The 20,315-nt window shown below is 35.3% G+C and overlaps 1 protein-coding gene across 8 annotated transcripts in view; it reads right to left on the reverse strand.

Moving 5' to 3' along the window:
• The window catches only part of DENND1A (DENN domain containing 1A), a 220,941-nt gene that overhangs the window by 83,824 nt on the left and 116,802 nt on the right, over window positions 1-20,315 (reverse strand). For 7 of the 8 annotated variants that reach the window (XM_062590924.1, XM_062590925.1, XM_062590922.1 and 4 more), the window contains 2 exons: window positions 12,554-12,599; window positions 3,612-3,713 (listed from right to left, as the gene is read on the reverse strand). In XM_062590924.1, the coding sequence (XP_062446908.1) occupies window positions 3,612-3,713; window positions 12,554-12,599 (148 nt within the window). The remainder of the gene's footprint in view (window positions 1-3,611; window positions 3,714-12,553; window positions 12,600-20,315) is intronic. The other variant, XM_062590923.1, reaches the window with a different exon arrangement.

Consider the following 20,315-nt stretch of genomic DNA (forward strand, 5'->3'; position numbering starts at 1 on the left):
TAATACTTCTTTTAAAATTAGACTGTGACCACTCAATACAAAGATTATTTCTAGCCAAACAGACACATATACATGCAGTCTACCCTGAGAGTGTTTTTAAAAGAAGATTTTTATACTTCTGGCAGTTCAGGTTTAAAGGTCAGATTTAAACTATCACCATGTTTCAAAATGCAATCTGTGCAATGCAGCATAATGAAATGGTTCAGTAAAGGTGCTAGTGGAAATTCTTTTAATTAGGTCCAAGGCTTTTCAGTTGTCAACATGAATAAAGCAAAAAACATTCTACTCCAAACACACTGTAAGAAATAAAAATGGATTCACCTTTAAGAAAATGGATTTGCTATAGAGCTTTAGTAGTTAGTACTTCTTGCTCTCCTTAAAGCATTTAATTTCCCACTAAGTGGAAAAACAGTAACATACGTTTCCTACTTGTGGTAACTTGTTAATGAATGGACAACAGTGGCACACAAAACTAACTTACTGACAGCCTAAAATATTCATGGGCTAGTAAAAACTCAAAATACTCATGCAATCATAAAATAAGTAAGATCTCTTTGGTGCTGTATACTATATTAGGCATTGCATCAGGGTTTCATTTAATAAAGACTACAAGTTGACAGAGTGAGCTTATGCTTTATTCCTTGAAATATGAAGACTAGAAGATGACACTTATTTGGAAATACATGATAAATCCATAAGGTTTGTATAAAAAAAATTACTACCCCCTCTTTGCTATTCCTTGCAACACAGACGGTGGTGTAGGAGACTTGTCAGCAGCAGATGCACTTATTGTAATCACATTCCTTAATAAATCTTTTTAATATTGACTATTTAAAAGGAAACTTACTTCTTAGGGTGCTCTCATGCTGCCAGATTTTCAGACACATATCAGAAACAGAAGGTGAAGAAGGGACAGCTTTTCACATTTCAAATAGTTAATCAGTAATGCAGCAGTACACACCTAGATTTTTAAAGGACCTGACCCGAACAACAGAGGCAGTCTGAGCAGGTACTACTGAGGCAAACCACAGCAAAGAAATGACTTTATCTGATTCTGCTGGAACTGTTTCATGGCTATCCAGCTGCTGTGACATATATGCTAACTGGAAAGACATTTCACTACAGTCCATGTTCATCTGGATACTTGGAGTGAAACTGTAATAAGTAACTCATTCTGGACTACTGAAAATCAACAGCTTGGGTAGCAACGTCACTATCACAAAACTCAAGCATGACTTACTACTTGAAACTCCCAAATAATCTCTAGGGATTCTTTTACCTAATTTAATTAAAACAGCTGGGAAAAAAAAAAACAAATCAAAAGCTTTTCTAGTGCATTAAAAAACCTGCTGGGGAATGCTTCACATAAAGTATTTTTCATCACTGTTGAATATAGATGGATTTAATTTAGCAAAGTAAATTTTGTGTATATTCAGGAGGTTAGACATTTATATTCACTTGCAAAACTGGCAGAATATCTTTATATGACCACAGAACTGATGAACAGAATTTCTAGCTAGTTTCTGAGATTATAAATGCATCTATGTAGACTTATAACACTGGGGAGACACTCTCCACAGCCTCCCATTAAAAAAAAAAAAAAAAAAAAAAAGAGAGAGAGAGTATAATGGATTGGCTTTAGCATCTCCCTGCTGAGATGAACAACTTGATCCACTTACAGTTCCAAACACATGATGCATGAAAAAAACTGACAGAAATTCAATTCTTGCAAAGAAGAGCAGCTGCTCTCTAGTGGTCAAAGCCAAATATTAAGGAGTCTGAAGGAAAAAGGAAAAGAAACGACCTAGAAGAGAATAGTTCATTATCTAGGTAACTAAAATAATGAAACAAAACTAAATAAGACATAAACACTGATCCCAAACATTAATTACACAAAGCACCACTATTCAAGTTAAGTCTTTGTTACAACAAGTATTAATCCCAGCTGTATTTATATAGCAGTTGGGGGGGGGGGGGGGGGCCACACTATGTACGCTATTTGTGAGCCATGCCAGTTAATTGAATTTGCTGGCAGCACTTCCTCTGCTATGCTCCAAACATCCTCCAAGATAAAATGTAGCTCTTAAATAGACCTGTGGAAAACTGAATCAAGAAATTTGAACTAATAAAACACAACTCTTTACTGTTATAAAAGTGAAGTAAAAGTAAATAATGAAAGGAAGGAAGTCTCTTAAAATTTACTGCATTCCAAAGCTTGAAGTTCTGTGTTTATTGGTGAAGTCTCTTCTGATGTTCTACAGTGCTCCTACAGCAGCTCCTTTAATGAAGTCTCATAAAATCTAATATAATACTTGATTGTTGACAAATCATATACATGCTTGAGGCCCAGGACTCGCTGCATCCAGACATTTCTTACATAATACCATGGACTTTACAAGCCTGTCACTTCCCGGGCTGCGGGTAATGGCACGAGCGATGACCAGCTGGCAGTTCTGCGAGCTGGGAGTGAAATCAAAATCAAAACTCTATGAAGCCAGAAAAGGGCGTGGAAGTTAACTTTTACAGACTAAATGCTTGACAAAAGCCAAGATGTTCACAAAGAAGGTGAACCTTCTATATAGATCTCACTGTTTTCTAAGTACATACAGATCACTCCACTGATCATAGAGAAATGATACAATGTCACTGGGGAAGGCACTCAGTATTCATCATTACTTGAGTTTTTCCTACAATAGGCTAGCTTACACAGATCTTCTTATGTAACAATTTTATTCTAAGGTTTACATGAAAAGGTATAGACCTAGTAGCACACACCATAATTTGAACTAGCAAAAGAAATTCAGATTTCCCCCTGCCCCACATTCTTCTAAAAAAACATCATCTGACTTAAAATAGCTTCCTATGCTTTTGTTCGCTTTACCACTCTTCCCTCTCAGCTTTAGTGAAAATAATTACAGTAGCAGGTGGCAAGCTGGGTCTTTTTTTGTTTCACAAAAGGGAAAGAACAAGTATATATGCAACATCTCAATTAAGTTATTAAAAATATATAACTTTTTTAAAAAGGTTTGAATGAGAAAGGAAAATAAATTCAGACTTATTTGTGCTAAGGAGTGCTAGAAGTGGATCATTCAGGATATAAAAATGTATTAAGTTTATTAAAGTTCAACTGGAAGAAGCCACAGGAAAAAAAATGAATTTAATATGAAGAGTTATTTAAAAGATGCAGTCTCTTAGTATGGATAAAAACAGCTTCCAATAGAGCTCCTTTTTTCCTCAAGAAAGCTTGAATTTTATTTCCTGTTCAGATGTACCATTACTTGCATATTTTTTGTTTGTTTGTCTGTTTTTTTCTCCGTGAAAGACTCTTTAGAGAACTCGATCACACTAATCCAAAACCAAAACTGGGTTGCTGCAGCATGCTCTAACTGACATCAACATTAGCTAAATTTCATTGGAGGCTGAAAAATACATCTGCAAATGTTCAGACAAACCTGGCTTAACACTTCAAAACAGGAAACAACTGAGGTAAAGCAGTTTTCTTAACATAATCAAAGTAACATAATGACACACTTCAGCTAGAAACTGAACAGGTCAAAAGGATTTACACTTTTGAGTACTGGAGTAGCTGAGTAAAATCATTTTGTACCTACCACATCATTGGGAAGGCTCTGAAGGTCATCAAAAGGGGTTTCCAGTGTGTTGGTGTCTACATTAAGAATCACCACATCTTCCAAGGCCATGTTTCTAACTTTCTAAATACGTGCAAATTCAAAAAAAGGGAAAGGAAGACAAACATGAAGAGTTAAATCCTATCCATAAAGGACACAAGCGATGACATAGCATCTGGGCATTATAAAACTTCTCAAGTGTTTTAAAAACAACCCAAATTCCTGCCTTTCCCTCACAATTTGTCATATTTATTCATTCTTTACAAGTTTGAAAAATTAACCTTTAATTTGCAGAGAGAAGTTCTAAACCTCGTGCATATTGAAATTTTTAAAAACACATGGTATCATGTTTGGGCATTTATTATGCTTAGGTACAGCTTCCAGCTGAGTCAAGATTTCACATATTATCTTTTTATATTTAGAATTTAATATAAATAACAAAAATAGTGGCTCTTCTGGCTGTGATGTAAATCAAGGATGGGATCTGCTTGCAAGTTCCAGGTTTAATTTTGCACATCTAATACAGAGATATTTATAATTATATTTAAGTAAAAAGACATTGCTAGAGGTTAAAAAAAACAAAAAACAAAACAACAAAATAGAACACTTCTACCACAACCTGTTCTCTTTAATGGTCAGCTAGATGAAGTTTTTGATCCTGCTCTCATTAACTGAGAGAAAAATATCTCTAATCTAGTGTAAGTTTGTCTTCTATAATATTACAAGGATGTATAGAAGAAAAGCACAGCCTTTCTCAAATTTCAATTTGATTGTTTCTCAAAATAAGAATCATCTAAAGATGGCTGAATATTGTCAAATTTTATTCCCCTGCTTAAAACAATAGTAAAACAACCACTGATGGGAAACACAACAACATTTAAATATTTTTAACGCTTTTTCATATAATAGGACAATTAAATCTGTTCTTTTTTTTTCCCCCACTGACTGATCAACACAGAGGCCAAAGACTATTTCTATTCACTTAACAGATACACATTTGAGCTCTCTCGAAATTCTAGCCTTGTAAATTCAAAAGCAGAAAAAGTGGAACTATGAAACATAGTAATCAAGGAAATTTCCCACTGAGTCTGGAAGTAAACTTTTAGGGACATGCATGCAACTTACCTATACACAGGACCAAATGAGAGTTAGTGAGGAGGAAAATGAACAAAAACACACTCATTTTTGATTATGATTTTGTGGAGTAGGAAGACTTTTTTCCCTTAAAAGAAAGGAACTAAAGCTCTAAAACAATGGCAATGTTAAGCCTTAGGCATCTAAATAATTACCGTCAGTTTTCAAGGCTCAGTCCCCTTTTTATATAGAAAGCTGCAGTGTACTCAGGGATGAAGACCAAAAACAATGAAAACCCCCCAACAGCTATAAAGAAAGATTTCTAGACATTTATGTTTATGTCTTCAATAAGAAATTTCTCTAATTTTAATGGAAGAATATCCCAGTTAGTGCTTTCACATAAAAAGGGGCACAAGTACTGCATGACAAACCAGGTACTTTCCTCTCCATTTCAGGAACCAAAGGTCATTCTGTTGGCTGCATCTGATAAACTCTAAAGCAATCCAGGAGTCTTGCTCCTTCTAGGAGTCCGGAAGAGCCAGACAAACTGATTTGCTTCTTCCTGTTTCACAAAATTAAAAATCTCACTTATACTCAGAGGAGTCTGAAAAGCTCCAACAAAAAGGTCTTTAGCAATGTACTTAACCAAAGCCAGAAGCTTGTCAAAAGTCAAGTGCCAGTAGGACAAGACAGAAGGAATTAAAACCTTTTCTTGATTCCTGCCGAAGAAGCAGCATACATGTGTTTGAACTTGTCAGTGGGTACTTTTGTAACTTTGGTGATGAATCTGCACCTTCCTGTCTTTTCTGTAGCAAAGAACGGGCTTTTCATAATCAGATCTCTTTCAAGGAGTATAGTAGGAAAAGATGCAGCTCAGGATGCACGGACTATAAATGCTGATCAATCTAATTCACCTCTACACATGGTCCACAAACAATTCTTCCTGAAAGGAAGACTAACTGATTAGTAAACTCTGATGTGCTATACTTTTTCAGGGTGAAAAGCACAACCTTATTTGAAAATTCCCAGTATTTGTATGAAGGCAGTGCAATTCCCTGTCTAAAAGCTCTCAGATTTGAAATACTTGACATTAGCTTGATTTATAGGGTCTGTTTTGCATTACATTTGAAAAATAAACAAATGCAGTTGGTCCGGTTATGGACAGAAAAATGCACACTTAACCCTTATCTGTTTTTATCATCCTTTCACTATGATCTTTGCTCAAAAGGACTATTAGATACATGAAAGATATTAGCAGATAGTTGGAAGATGTACAATAAGGCTTCTGTAGAATAAGCAAATGTCTCTTCTGTTAAATGTAGCAACCAGGAGCCCTAAGAGGGGAAAAAGACTTAGCCTGGAAATAAAACTACTTACTCTGTTGTTGGAATTTCAGTAAGAATTCCTGCACTTTTCACATTGAATAACCCTGGCATACTGTAAACTGCACATTGACTGATCATTGTCACAGGTACAGTTTGGGTGTTGTCACAATTCTCAATATATAAAGGGACAACCACTAATCATATTCTATGTATCACAACTTTCTGATTATCTAAACAAAATTTTAGAAATAAAGTGCTTCCCACTGAACAGAATGGACTAGATCCATTAAGTCTGCATTTTTCAGAAAAGTATGCAGAGAACACAAAGAAATATGAATATTGCAGTTTTCCTATCCAATTTACTATAGATGGAGGATTTGTGGAGTCAAAAGAAGTGATTCAGTGAAAATGTGCATCATCTACCACAACTACAAACTTTTCTAACCAACCTTACTGAATTCCTTGTAACCATAATTAATCCTCTAAACCCCATCAAATTGGACTAACAGCTACACCTGCCTTTTATTTTAAATGTCTCTTTTTAAAAGAGTGGAGAGGTATGGAAAGCTAGTTTAACAAGCACACTGAACCCATTGTTTATGGCCTCTATAAACATGGCTTAGTAAGAATTACTGACTTAATCAGAGAGAACTTATCTCCTGGTGAAAAGAGCACTTTAAATTTCTGAAATGGCACCTTTACTGTGAAAATCTCTTAACTTTTCAAACAAACTCCAGGGGGCCTTAAACACCAGGTCAGTAAATAAGCAGCAGTTAGTGCAATCTGTCCTTCTCACAAGAAACTGAACCCTTTAACTAATTTAAACATTTTGTATGAAAGTTTGCAAAAACAATGAAAAACTATATTCTATTAGAAACACTAAGAGGTGCTCCTCTGTCTCACCCTGACATATGCTTGAAGCAACATTCATCAATAATACCAATACCTGTTTATATTAAATGTTACTATCACTATCTATGCTTTGCATTTTTTGCATTTTCTACCACAACAAAACTAAGTTGACCTTTTTTCAGAAGTTTAGCTCCTTTAAAAAGTATATATATCTGGCTCCAGTACTTTTTAGGTTTACTTATCTTCATTACTAAATTGGTGTTAAAATATAAACCAAGTTGACCATGAGGTTTCATGACCAGATAAAAATGTGCTCAATGTACTACAAATGTTGCAATAACAGAAAAGACAGAATATAGCTCCAAATAATTATTTTGAAAAGTTAAAACTCTTAACAAAAAATGATGTTCTGGTAACTAGTTTGTACATTATACTTGAAACTACTATGAAAATATCATTCACAGTAAGTCTAAAATTCATTTGCTTCATGACATGTCTCTACTTAGTTAAGAGTTTCCATTTATTTTCCTAAAAACACCACAACACTGCAGACAACAATGTGTCAATCTGGCTGCCAGAAGCAGGAAAGGCAACGGATATAAAATTTTATTATTTCATGCCCCAACAGCAGCCAGAAGGACTTAATGAAATCACTCTTAGATTTACAATCTGAAATAGCTATTCAGCAGACAAATATGGTTAAGCTGGATGTGCCCCCTGCCCTCTCCACCCTTTGATCTTGGCACCGCAGGTGGCCACTGCCCCCTCCTGTGCATCTTCCTCTCTTCCGCCAACCTCCCAACCTTGATGTGCAGGACCCTGATCCTGCACAGGTGATTCCCAAGAGCCTTATCACAAGCAGCTGTTGCTAACTGAGTGACAAACATCACTGCTGCTGCTCTAACACTCCTGTACTACAGAAGAAAAACCTTCTACAGTTACTGGGAAGTCTGCTTGGTACCGAAGTATTTATTTGTCTTAAATCTTACACCTCAAGCACTCCCCTACACAGAATCTCTTATTAAAAATATTTTCTTCTTCCAATTGTCCAATAAAGGACAATTTAACAACTAATTCATCAGTTGTTTACATCCATTTTTAGCAACACCCTTGAAACCATGTGTAACTACAAGTTAGTATTTGTGAGTCACTGAATTAGCTCTTAACTATCTGTATTTAAGAATATCCAATATATTACGCCTTTATTTAAAACCCAGAAAGCATTTATTCAGTTATAGCTAGAAAATATACTTATTTATCAAACAGAAAGGGAAGGAAAAGGCTAAAGATGAAACTCCTCCTCAATCAAAAAAATGTAATTAACAATTAACACTACCATTGAAAAATCCCAGTGGTTAAGGAATTCTCAGGGTGTCTTCTGCAAACTGCTGCATGTTCATTCGAGCAGCGTTTCAAGGCAACTGGAGCCATGTGGCACTGTTAGTACAAAGCACAAGCTAATGTAACCTGTTTCTCAGAGCTCATTAGCTCAGATTTTGTGCATGCTAACTGGCATATAACTAGACCGGATCACGAACAGAGCACCCTCATGTCTGCCTGAAAAAGATCATGTAGATAGGCAAAAAAGTGCTTCTAGGATATGTACGTGGAGTTTAGAGGACTGAACACGTAACACTCATTTCATCTGCTTACACAGAGAAAGGGCTAGTTACACGAAGTGAGATCAGTTGCTATGTCCTAGCATAATAAAGACAGCACATATTTTAGTGAATGTAGTTTTCCTAACATGAACTGATACTGATATTCAGTTAAAATAAAACAAAAAAATTGCTCATGTAGATTTTATCATACAACTATCTTTCATGCTTAAAACATCAGAGAAACACTGACAAATACAGTATGTTTCACATACAAATATATTCCAGAGAATTTTAATAGAACAAAAATTCTGTAGGCCCAGAAAAAGTCCTGGCATGACTGGAATTTCAGAAAAAAAAAGGACAAGCAAAGAAACACTTTTCTAATCACTAAATTTATAAATAAATAAATGTTATTTTTGTGCCCGGAATAGAGCATGATGAGGATGAGCATTACGGTAACCTGAATAACTGGACGCCAGGCATGTAAGATTATATCGCCAGCAACTCAGTATCTGACAGCTAGAAAGAACTATCCCAAAATGGTTAATCAAAACCACATGTGCCTGAGTTGCACTAGGTAGTCTACTAGGTCAAGGGCATTCCTCTTCCATCAGCACCATCACACTAATAACCTCCGCTACAGGAACAGTTACTGAAACAAGCGTTTACTATGACAAAATGTAAAAGGCTGCTGGCTAAGTATGACACCACTTTTAACATGAAGGTCAACTTAATATAATGTGAGCACTAAAATAGTACATAGCGTGCAGGTACGAAAAAACCAAACAAGACTACAAAAGGGATGTGTTCATTTGATGCAGTTTCATTTTCCTATCGCATTGTTCTTTATCAGTACTAAGTGCTTATCTTCATCTAATATGATTTCAATTAGTTCTGTAAGCATGCTCCATTATTCATGTGATGGTCCCAGCCTTGCTTATCTAACAGCTTATAAACTTTTAGCCTTCTTTGAAGTCACTTTATGGATTGCTAAATGGAAATCTTATAAAGAATGACTAACTAGGTGATGATAGAAAAGCTGAAAAATAAGAGCACAAAACACAGCTCTGTATTTTCTACCAAGATTTTCCCTCATAAATCAGCTGGAGACCTCTGACCTATAACAGGAGATTATCTTATCTCACTGGAGAACGTTTCAGTCACAGCAAATTAGATTTAACAGTCTATGGATATGTTTGATATTTTAATCATAAGAAAAATTTGTCGTTTTCCTTTAAAGTAACTGCTCCTTCTACAGAGACGCAACATAATATGGGAAACTGCTAACTAACTTCAGGATGCATGATGGCTTGAAAAAAATCTGTCGAGGTGAGACAGAAAGCGCATTTTGTTTTAAAGTATTAAAATTACTACAATATTTCTTCCAGAGGATCTGCTCCAAGATAGGGATAATAATGATCCACAGAAACAATATCAAAGCTAGAAAATTATTTTTTCCTACATTCCAAATTGACCCTTTGCATTACAGCATAACTTTGTCTGCCGAAGTTTAGGCTTCCACAAACATTTATGCAACTATAACAAATTCTACAATCAGAGCTGCCAGAGCAGAGCTCTGAGCCTATATATAAGCCTGCAATTACACCCAAGGGGCTCTACAATGGAGAGTCCACTTGTCGTTACTCGAATGGAAAACTGGGGAATCTGAAACTGGAATATTTGAATTAACAAAGAGCTTTGAGAGACTTACCTGCTGAAATTTTGGCATTAAATGAAAAACAAATACTGGTTGATGACAGTATCCCTCTATATGCAGTTTATACAATGATTTTGATATGGAAAAATTAATATGGTGTATTTAAAAAATATAGAACTGCTGGATCATGAGCAAGAATGCTGCTGCTAAGTTGTTATTCTAACAGAACATACAATTTTATACCTACGTATGAAGAACAAGAAGAGGAGAGTGAGTGTTTGGCATCAAAAACAGGCTAAGAGGTAATCTAGTAATAGTCAAGTTCTGACAAATATCACTTTTCCTTTGTCCAAGGCACAGACCAATTACATGCTACCTTCCAAGATATAACAGATACCACAGCTCACCGTGTGATTTTATTTTATTTTATTTTTCAGTGGGAAGAGCAGTTAGCTGCAAGATGAATTTTTAACCTGGAAATATTCAATTCATCTTTAAGAGCAGTGCCCAGGAGAAGAGGGGAGCAGTTTTACTTTATTAATTTATTTCATAAGGTACTTTGAGGAACAATAATTTGCCAGTGTCCGTGTTCCAAAATCTCTGTCTATTCAAAAGCCATACTGGATTTAATGCCACACAGATTTTTTTCATTTATTACTAAAATAAATGAAAATTAGCTTTTCTAAGAACTGCTTTTCTGAGTTTTTACAGATGGAATTTGGAAGGCCTACAGAGCCCTGCAATGTGAAAAATTGAGACAAAAGAAGAGCTAATGATTTTATATATAGGGGCAGGAGAAAGACATCATGCAAAGGAACTCAAAGATGGAAATTATTAAATCTTTTCTTTAACCATTGCCAGGCTGACCATGTAGTTCACAAGATTATTATCTGGTGAGACAAAATATTAATGACAGCTGAAAAATATCTATATTAATATATTATCCCATCCTCTACCAGGCAGTGTTTTTCTAAGACAGATACCATAATAAGCATGCCAATGATGATTTAGTACAGATACAGGGTAGAAAAATTCTTGCTCAGTATCAAAGATATAGGATAGGTTATTTCTCCCTAGATATTACTTTGGTCCCATCTGTGCAATATTCAAGCATCATTATGAGAAATCTCTCTAACACAAATATAGGATGTACAAGAAAATCTACATGTTGACTTTTAAAATAATTACTTATTTATTAACACATTGTACTGTTAACCAATCCATACTTTATCTAGCAATAAAAATGGCATCAAAAATCATCTGTCTGTGGCCAGGACAGAGAGAGAAGAAAAAATTAAAAAGGACCTGTAGAAGTGTGCCATATTGTTACTGGCAAGTTTTATACTATAATAGACTGATTTTTAAAATAGACGCAGACACAGAAGATCATTTCATGGACACACTCCAGTTAAAGAATATGCTTTATCAATGTTTCCACAGAAATTACACACTTTTATGGACAATATAAGAATAGATTCTGATAATATACATTACTTTATGTGATATGAATCTCAGCATTATAAATTTTTAAGTATCCCAAATCAGTTAAGCCTAAATTTCCAAACGTAGGTTCCCAAAATACAGATACAAATCAAATAATTGTCAAGGGCACTTTTAACTCCTACCAATTCTACACTACCTCCTAAATTAACTGCCTTACAAAAGGTAGTATTTTCTTTGCAGGAATACCTCTTCAGACCCTTAGTATACACATGTTGTTCAGACTTCCTGTGTAAAGGGGCACAAGTAAAAAGGAGTAGGATTTTTGTAAGGATCTAAATTAATAGCTTATGTTGTCTTCCAGATACTTTTGAAGAAAGTCATCCACTGTTTCACCACTACTGGAAGCAAAAGAAAAAGTACTATTTCCACCTACAGAATTTTTTTTTTATATGGATCACTCTGAATTGTTTATATGTTACGGTTTCTGTGAGGGCTGGTTTTCTGCCAGCTTTTTGTTAACATTAACAGCACGTTTCTTGTTTTCAGATCTTTTGAACAGTATTAAAAAAAAAATCACAATCTGTCTGCAAAGGTGGAGGGTGGGGGGAGAAAGAACTCTTAACTGTCAACATTTTGATTAATATTTATTCTGCCTTTCTGAATACAGAGCCAAACTGAGTAAACAGTAAACTGATAAATGAAGCAACAGAATGGGGAAGAGAATACAACATGAGCTCATCACTGACCACGGATTTGAAAACAATATGCCCAAAATTGTATAAGGTACCAAATATGACTCCCATGAAACTTCATGTTAACATGCACGCTTAACTTCAATCATGTGAAAAATCCTAAACGAATTAGCACAATTATTTAATTTTTAAGCATATGAATGCATGTATAATTGCTTCCAAAATCTGGGTCTAAACTGTAAAACTACATATATTCCCCGAAATGGTGAGAAAGACTTACCTCCATCAAACTTAAATGTATTCCAATGAGGTAGGGCATTGGGGCACTGCAAAGAGGAAAAAAGCCTATCTTTACATTCTCATAACACTGGATTAACACATACAACTTATAAAATCAGATATAGGAAAATATACGGACACTGAGTTAGATTTTTTAAAAATATATAAATAAACCACATAATTACAAAAATTTATTCCATATCTGAAAGATATTTATTTAGGCTAACTATTTTTTAAAGTTAATATTTTACTCACATCACAATTACTTAGTGATTAAGTTAAGTAACATAATAAGGACATTTATTTATTAAGAACAAAATATGTTAACCATACTTTTCAATTAAATACCTAGGCTTTTTCTAAACAGTGTTCTTTAGACAGACTGTAACAGCAAACAGTTAATTTAATGCAGATATATCACTCAGTGATACAAATTTTAAGCCCTTTAATTATGAGTCCAGAAATATTTTAAACAATTCCTTTTTAAGTGTAAATCATGGAATGTTTACATAAAACAAGAGAAAAATGGCTTTGGAGTATTTTGATTACATCCAGAGTCACTAATACACACTGGTACTATTATTTATTTCAGAATACTAAACTTAAATACACCAACAGGTTCTTAGTACAAGTTTGTACTCTCAAATATAGATGCAAAACTTCTGCTATCAAACAGAATGTTATCTATTTAAGAAGAACACTGATCTTTTCCATCTTCTGTTCTACGATGTTAGCAAACACCAGTAAGGACTACATAACACAAGATGAATATTGAGTGAAAGTTGTATCTTTGTATATACTGTATTTCTAATATCAAGCTTTACTGCAGTCCTCCCACTCAACCAAGCAGGAAAAGCTTATATTTGCATTGCTTATCAGAACACATCAAGGAAGATGTCAAAGCTGCTAATTGCAAATATGGCATATACTGCCTGTTAAACTAAAAGCACACAGACACATTTTTTTAAAAATAGAGGTTCATTTGATTTTGGATACAGAAGCTCAAAGAACTGACTTTCAGTTCTAGATGAAAAATTAGAGTAATGTCACTGTACTGCCTTGGATGAAAACATGTTCTATAAAGCCTTTATAAACCGGTGCCTACTGTTCAGTAGGAGAAACAGCAGTGCTGAGAGAACTGCTGAGATATACTACCAAAAATCACTCTGCTTCTCATTACCATGAGCAATTCCTTTCCAGGAAGTAAGACTGACTGATACGCATGTTAGTGTTTATCATTTTTATTAACATAAAACCTAAAACTCCTGCTCTCTTGGATGCTGTACTGAGAGAATGGAGACAGTCACTCTGCATGAAACCTTGGGGTTTTTCTTCCTTTTTGAAGCCATTAAATACACACAACTCCAGAAAACAACAAAAACCTACCCCCCAACTAGTCCATTTGCAAAATACTGAAGTGATATGTACCACATTACAACCTACTGAATTGTACCGACTCATAAGAACATCCCTGCCCAAGTTCCACCTAATACAGCACCGTATGATGGTCCAGAGAGATTGTTAAATCAGAAACTTGGTAACAATTCTGAAGGTTCTGCATCACAGGCAGGTCCACAGGCAAGAACCAAAACCTACATCCGAGCTCTTTGGTAAAGATTTTTACCATACAACATGATATACATTTACTACATATGGATCGCTGCTCAACTAAAGAGTATTTTTACCTGTCATTTTGCATGTTTTATTTGTGACAAACACCATCTCTTTCACCCACATCTCTTTATTTCCAATGGCCACATTCCAGAAGCAAGAAAATACCCAGTAATTTTATATTCAAAGTATAAACCATTGGTTTAGCTGCCAGCTGCACAAATGCTCAACTTCCCTGTATGCCTCACTATGCTGTTCAAGTATCCTCCAGTACACACTGAAATGAATGTGTTTCTAATTAAGTAGTTTCAGAAACACGACAGCTTCAATCTCAAAAATACAAAGTCTGAACCTCGGCAGGAAGTCTTAAGACTGCAAATGTCTCATCTAGTGGAACCTTGGCTAATGTAATGAAAGGAAGCAGGAAGAGTGCAGTATTCCAGAAAACCAGCCATTTATTAATGTGTCCAAAAGCAGAGCCTGTCACTTAAGCACAGGAAAATCGTAATCTGTAAAAGTTAATTAACTGTATACTGCCCATCTTTCAATCCGCCAGTTTATCAACAAAAGAATAACAAGGACATCTAAAAACTTGAAACCATGCACCCCCACCAGTAAGATTTTAGGGAACTACAAAAAAGATGCGACTTCAGGTACATAGATCAACTTTGGAAACAACGAACCACATTTCAATTTTCTAATAAAAGGCGTTACATACAAAGGCAACAACATATAAAACTGCTACAGTGATTGCATAAAGACTGCAGTAATCTAATTTTTAGTAATGTTTTCTTATTTTATAAACTTGTATTACGAAATATAAAGTACAACACAAACTTGATGTGCTATGTGACATATGTATTTGGACAGGCAGGAGAAAGCAAGAGGAACAAATTTGAAAGTACAGTAGTACAAATAGTGGTTTTAATACATCCATTGAGAAAAAAATAGCTTAGGCTTTGATGGTCAGTATAAAAGAGGCAGTTTGAAGCAGAAATTTGTTTCAGAATAGAGTACTAGTTTTATGAATATTTCTGCTGGTTTTACGGATATTTGCAGAGCTTTCTTCTAGAGAACAAGGCAGAGCACAAAAGACGACACTGGGTATTTCTTTGAGAAATGGAACAACTGGGTGCTGGAACCTGGACCATGGCTCAGCAGGACACAGGCCGACATGGCCCTGTCAACAGAAAGCAGCAAGCAGACAAGGCACCTGTTATGAAGGGCTCTAAAAGATGAACAGCTTGTCTGATAGAAAAGAGGAGATGGAGAAAATGGAAGGTAAACAAAGGTTAACATGACCATACAAACTCAACTCTTTTAAGAGCTTTTGAAGCACATACAAAGTTTGGTTGACTTACAGTAGCCAGAGGGGAAATTACCAAATGGTCAGAGCTTGGACAAGATGTCTGGAGCTATACAGATGAATAAAAAACTTTTCAGATGTGAAGAAGAAATACATAAGTTGTAAATATAGATTAGATGTAAAGACTTGTACTGAATTTCCCAAATTACAGGAACACAAAAAAGGAAACTAACTCAATTTTGTCCACAAAAACCCATTGCCTATTACTAGTGAAAAAGCAAGACACCAAACAGAAATGTCAAATGAAAGGCATCCGCCAACATCCCATCAACAAATAAAGAAAAACACAGGTTTTAGACTGTATGGATAGGTGTGGAGCAAAAGTAGACCTGTGATACATCTTTGGAGCACTCATTTTTGCATGTGCATTTGTGCTGAATTTGTAGTGAAATCCTGTGGGGGAAGAGCCTAAGGAGAGAAGAAGGTTAAAGAGAAGAGCAAGGAAGTGCATAAGACAGAGTTAATGACATCATGATTTGAGATAAAATCAGTGAAGGGTTAGAAGAGAAATTCAAGTATTATACTCAATATATCAATTTGTATATGAAAATTGACTATTATAGTATATGAAAAATATTATGGTATGTTTGGATGTCTTTAATTATGTACACTATTTATTCAAAGTGCTTTAATATCACCATTACTGCTTATCATTGAAATATGAACCTTAAATAGTTTTCTCCACGGATATCAAAACTGCAATTGTTCTATATACATAATTTATCAAAATTCACATTTTTTGTCAGAGCTACCAGCATTGTTCAATGATGTATGAACAATAAAGCAAAAATATTTTAAGGATAATTCATTGCAATAGCTCCCTTTAACCCTCAAAAGTTTAATCAAGAAAGCCTTCTGGCAAACTGTATAAATATTTCTAATAATACATACAAGAGAGATGATATTCTTCCGTCACTGCTCATCAACCTCACCAAAAAAGAAATAAACCTTGCCGTGAATGCTGAAGATTCGTACCACAACTCATAAATTGTTTCTATCACCATGTTTGTTTACTGTGCATTAATTATATGCCATTACTTAAATAATCGGGTACCACACCGTACAAGGGAACATTTGTGTACCCCTCTTAACCATTCACAGCACACTGCAGTGTTTCCTCCTAACTGCTGTTCAGGTCCTGAGACATCAAACACTGGAGCAGTTTTTAATATTTTATCAGATTAAATGTGCATTTCTAAGACTTTCCATTCCACTTTCGTAATACACACTGCTTGTGTAATCAAAAGAAACAATCTGCACATGGCTTAATCCTTCCAAGACCCATGACAGATGACAAGATTCCCTTCAGATATATTTTTACCTACTTCTTGACACTTCCATATTAGTCCTGGGACTTCCTATAGCCACAACTACCAGTTACTCAAAGTTCTTTGATGGCAGCCAATATCCATTAAGTGCAAAATTAAATAGTACCAATTTTCTACTACAAACATTTACTGCTTTAAAAAATGCCTACCTAAGTCTTTTGGAACAAAAAGAAAGGATATTATTGTTCTTGTATTACACCAGTTCCCAATGTAGGCAGGGTTATTTATAATCAAAGGAGTTATATAGGTAAATGTCAAATCATTAAAGTAGCAACATCAAGGTATGAATATGGATATTGTGGACTTAATGGCTACATATTGCCTATTCATTACAGTTGCATTTTTACAATTTCTTTAATTCCCTTCCTTAGGCTAACTGGAGACCTCTTAATTATGCTCCCAAGAGATGGGTAAACTACTAACTGGAAGAGAAGCAGGTGGGATAGAGGGACATTTCATCTTAAGTGAACAACAAAAAACAAACAAACAAAAAAACTATTCAAAAATACTGCAATGTAACGTAAAAAACACCGGTTTTAAGAAGGCTCATAGTTTATAGCTACCCAGGTATTTGTACAGTTTTGCTCCATTTTTCCAAGAAAATTGATCAGATCACATTTAGTAAGTTCATGTCTTGATATAAAAACACATCTGTCACTCTTGCACATTAAATAGTACTTTACTCTCTAAGGCAGTTTCTTGATTTCTTATCAGATTACTGAAATGCAACAGAATCCAATTCCAAACTTATTTAGGTAATTGATGCAAATTAGAAACTTGATTACATACATTGGAATGGTGTAGAAAACAGAGCTAAGAAACCAGAAGACTAACTACAAGAGCTTTTAGTGAGCACACAGGTGCACTTGGTTGAGTCAAAATGCCCACTGAGAAGCTCATGATGAAGGAATTGTTCCCTGAGCAGCAGGAGTACTCGCCTTCAGTCACCTTGTCCACCCACTTAAAGGAGCATTTTGAGCTACACACAGATTTTGAAAACAGGAGAAAGGGAAATGGTTTTAAAAAACTCCTGGAGAAAGGGAAAACTGCACCAAAAGAAACATTTGTCCAGCAGCTATGCCAGAGTGCTCTAAAAACACGCCTCTCAGAATGTATTAATGTTACCCCCTAAGCAATTTACCTACTGTACAAGACTGCTGTAATCACCTTAGAAAACATATAGTTACCTCTGGTATAAACCTACAGAATAAGCTGAGTGACAACGTTCTGGATACAGAGAACATACTAACCTGTTTTCTTACAGGCTAATTGTAAACACAGATACTGAGAGCAAAAAGGAAGAAAACAGACACAGTGGGATTTTTTCTACAGACATGAAAAGTAAACTGGAAGCAGCTAGGGAAAAGAAACTACAATACAGTGCTTCTTCCACATCAAGAAATGCTTAAATTTACATCAAGATAACAAATGCAGGTGATCTGACCAGATAAACTAGGCTCTTGCTGGCTGGTGGCAGTACTCAGGAACCAATACTTTTGGCACCTGCTGGCAGGCAGTTTTCTACAGCAGTGGTTCAAATGCTTCCTCTATTTTGTGTTCAAAGGAACAGGTAAGGTGTGTTAGGCTAATGACATCTACAAATTCCCATCTACTTTCCTCTCTTAAACATTGAAACGGGAAGCTAACTGATAGGGATCAAATGACTGGTGCCATTCTAGATACATGTACATGGTATTGAACCACCATCACTAGTTCACCTTATTGAATTATAGAATCATAGAATCAGTAAGGTCGGCAGGGACCTCTGGAGATCATCTAGTCCAACCTCCCCGCTCAGCAGGGTCACCCAGAGCATGGTAGACAGGGCTGCATCCAGGCAGGCCTTGAATATCTCCAGGGAAGAAAACTCCACAACCTCTCTGGGCAACCTGTTCCAGTGCTCCATCACTCTCACAGTGAAGAAATTCCCCCTCACGTTCAGGTGGAACTTCCTGTGGTTCAGTTTGTGCCCACTGCCTCTTGTCCTGTCACATGTACCTCCTCCAGTACAAAGAACAAGTATACAGAGTAAAAACATTTTGAAGCCAGATGCACAGGCCTTTCCAGTTCTGTGCTTAGGTGAATGAGCAATGTATTTGAATACAAAAATTAAGTTAAAAGATGCTTTCAAGGGGGAAATGAAAAGAAATTAACTCTTTTCCCTCATATAAGTAAAATAATTAACAAAAACTGAAAAAAAAGAAAAAACAGTACTTTGGAAGTATCTGGTGTAAAATCTAAGCAAGAGACAAAATGCTGCAGAAAAACAAACCTGAGCTTTAAAAATTTAAGTGAAACAGCTTATGTTGAGCATATTTGCAAGTAGCAATAGCCAATCATCTGCTTTTTGCTTTCTCACTCAGGAAAATACACTTCTGCCAACAGCTAAGGGGACTTTCCAGCAAGAGTCCAAGCTTCTGATGCACAATTAGCCAAAAGAATCTTCAGGGGGCATGAAGAGAGTTAAAATATTCCACTTTTTAATTTCTTGTTTTAAATTACTCTGAACAAAACCAAGGTAGCTTTGGAAAGAGCCATCCAAAAGATCCCCTCTCCTATAAAATCCAGCAAATTTCACAGCCATAGATTTGAGTTGAAGTTACAGTCTTGAAAGTTTCCTTTATGTGAAAGAATTCCAGTGAAAATCAAATGACTAAAAGCAAATAATCATATATAGTTATATATGGTATATATATACCATACATAGTATGGTATATATAGTGGTATATAGTTGTTCTTTCTTTTTTAAACTTTCAGCGATCAGGTAATACACTCTATAATACTGTTCTTTAATTTTCACAGAGAGAAGATTAATAATTATGTGAAGCATAGTCAGTAAGTGGACAGTCAACCGAATGAACACAACTTTTTACTTAAGAATTCTTATCCCTTAAATTTTCTTTGTTTCAGATTCTGTTCTGAAAAAAAAACAAAAAAAAAAACCCCAAAAACTTACATTGGGCTTGCAAAGGAAACTACCAGATATAATTAAATTAAAATAAACCCTTTTATTTTAAATAATCTCAGGACATTTCCCTTAAGATGCAAAAGCCTGTAAGCAAAAACACTGCCTTACAGCAGAGAGTATAAAGCTCATTTTTCAGTCTTCATAGGCAAAAATTACGCTTCCAAGTTCACATGGTTAGAAAATAGATAGACTCTATTTCAAGAAACGAATTTACGGCACATAAATTGTTGCTAAATTGATATATCCAACAATTACAATGTGTGATTAACACTCTAATTAGAGTCCATATCAGGCTAAGGTAACCAGTTGTTGTATTTATGAGCCCGCAGTTACTGTCTGCCTAATAATTACAGGTTTCAAAAACATACTTTTCATGCAGTAGCTGTCGCATTCGTTACATGCACAGGGTGTTAGGCAGTTAAAGAATTCATTCAGTGTGGCTCACTGATTCATGTCTTTATTTCCTTGGGTACGCTGCCTATGTGTTTGC

The sequence above is a fragment of the Rhea pennata genome, chromosome 18 (assembly GCF_028389875.1).
Source record: "Rhea pennata isolate bPtePen1 chromosome 18, bPtePen1.pri, whole genome shotgun sequence".
Taxonomy (NCBI): Eukaryota; Metazoa; Chordata; class Aves; order Rheiformes; family Rheidae; genus Rhea; species Rhea pennata.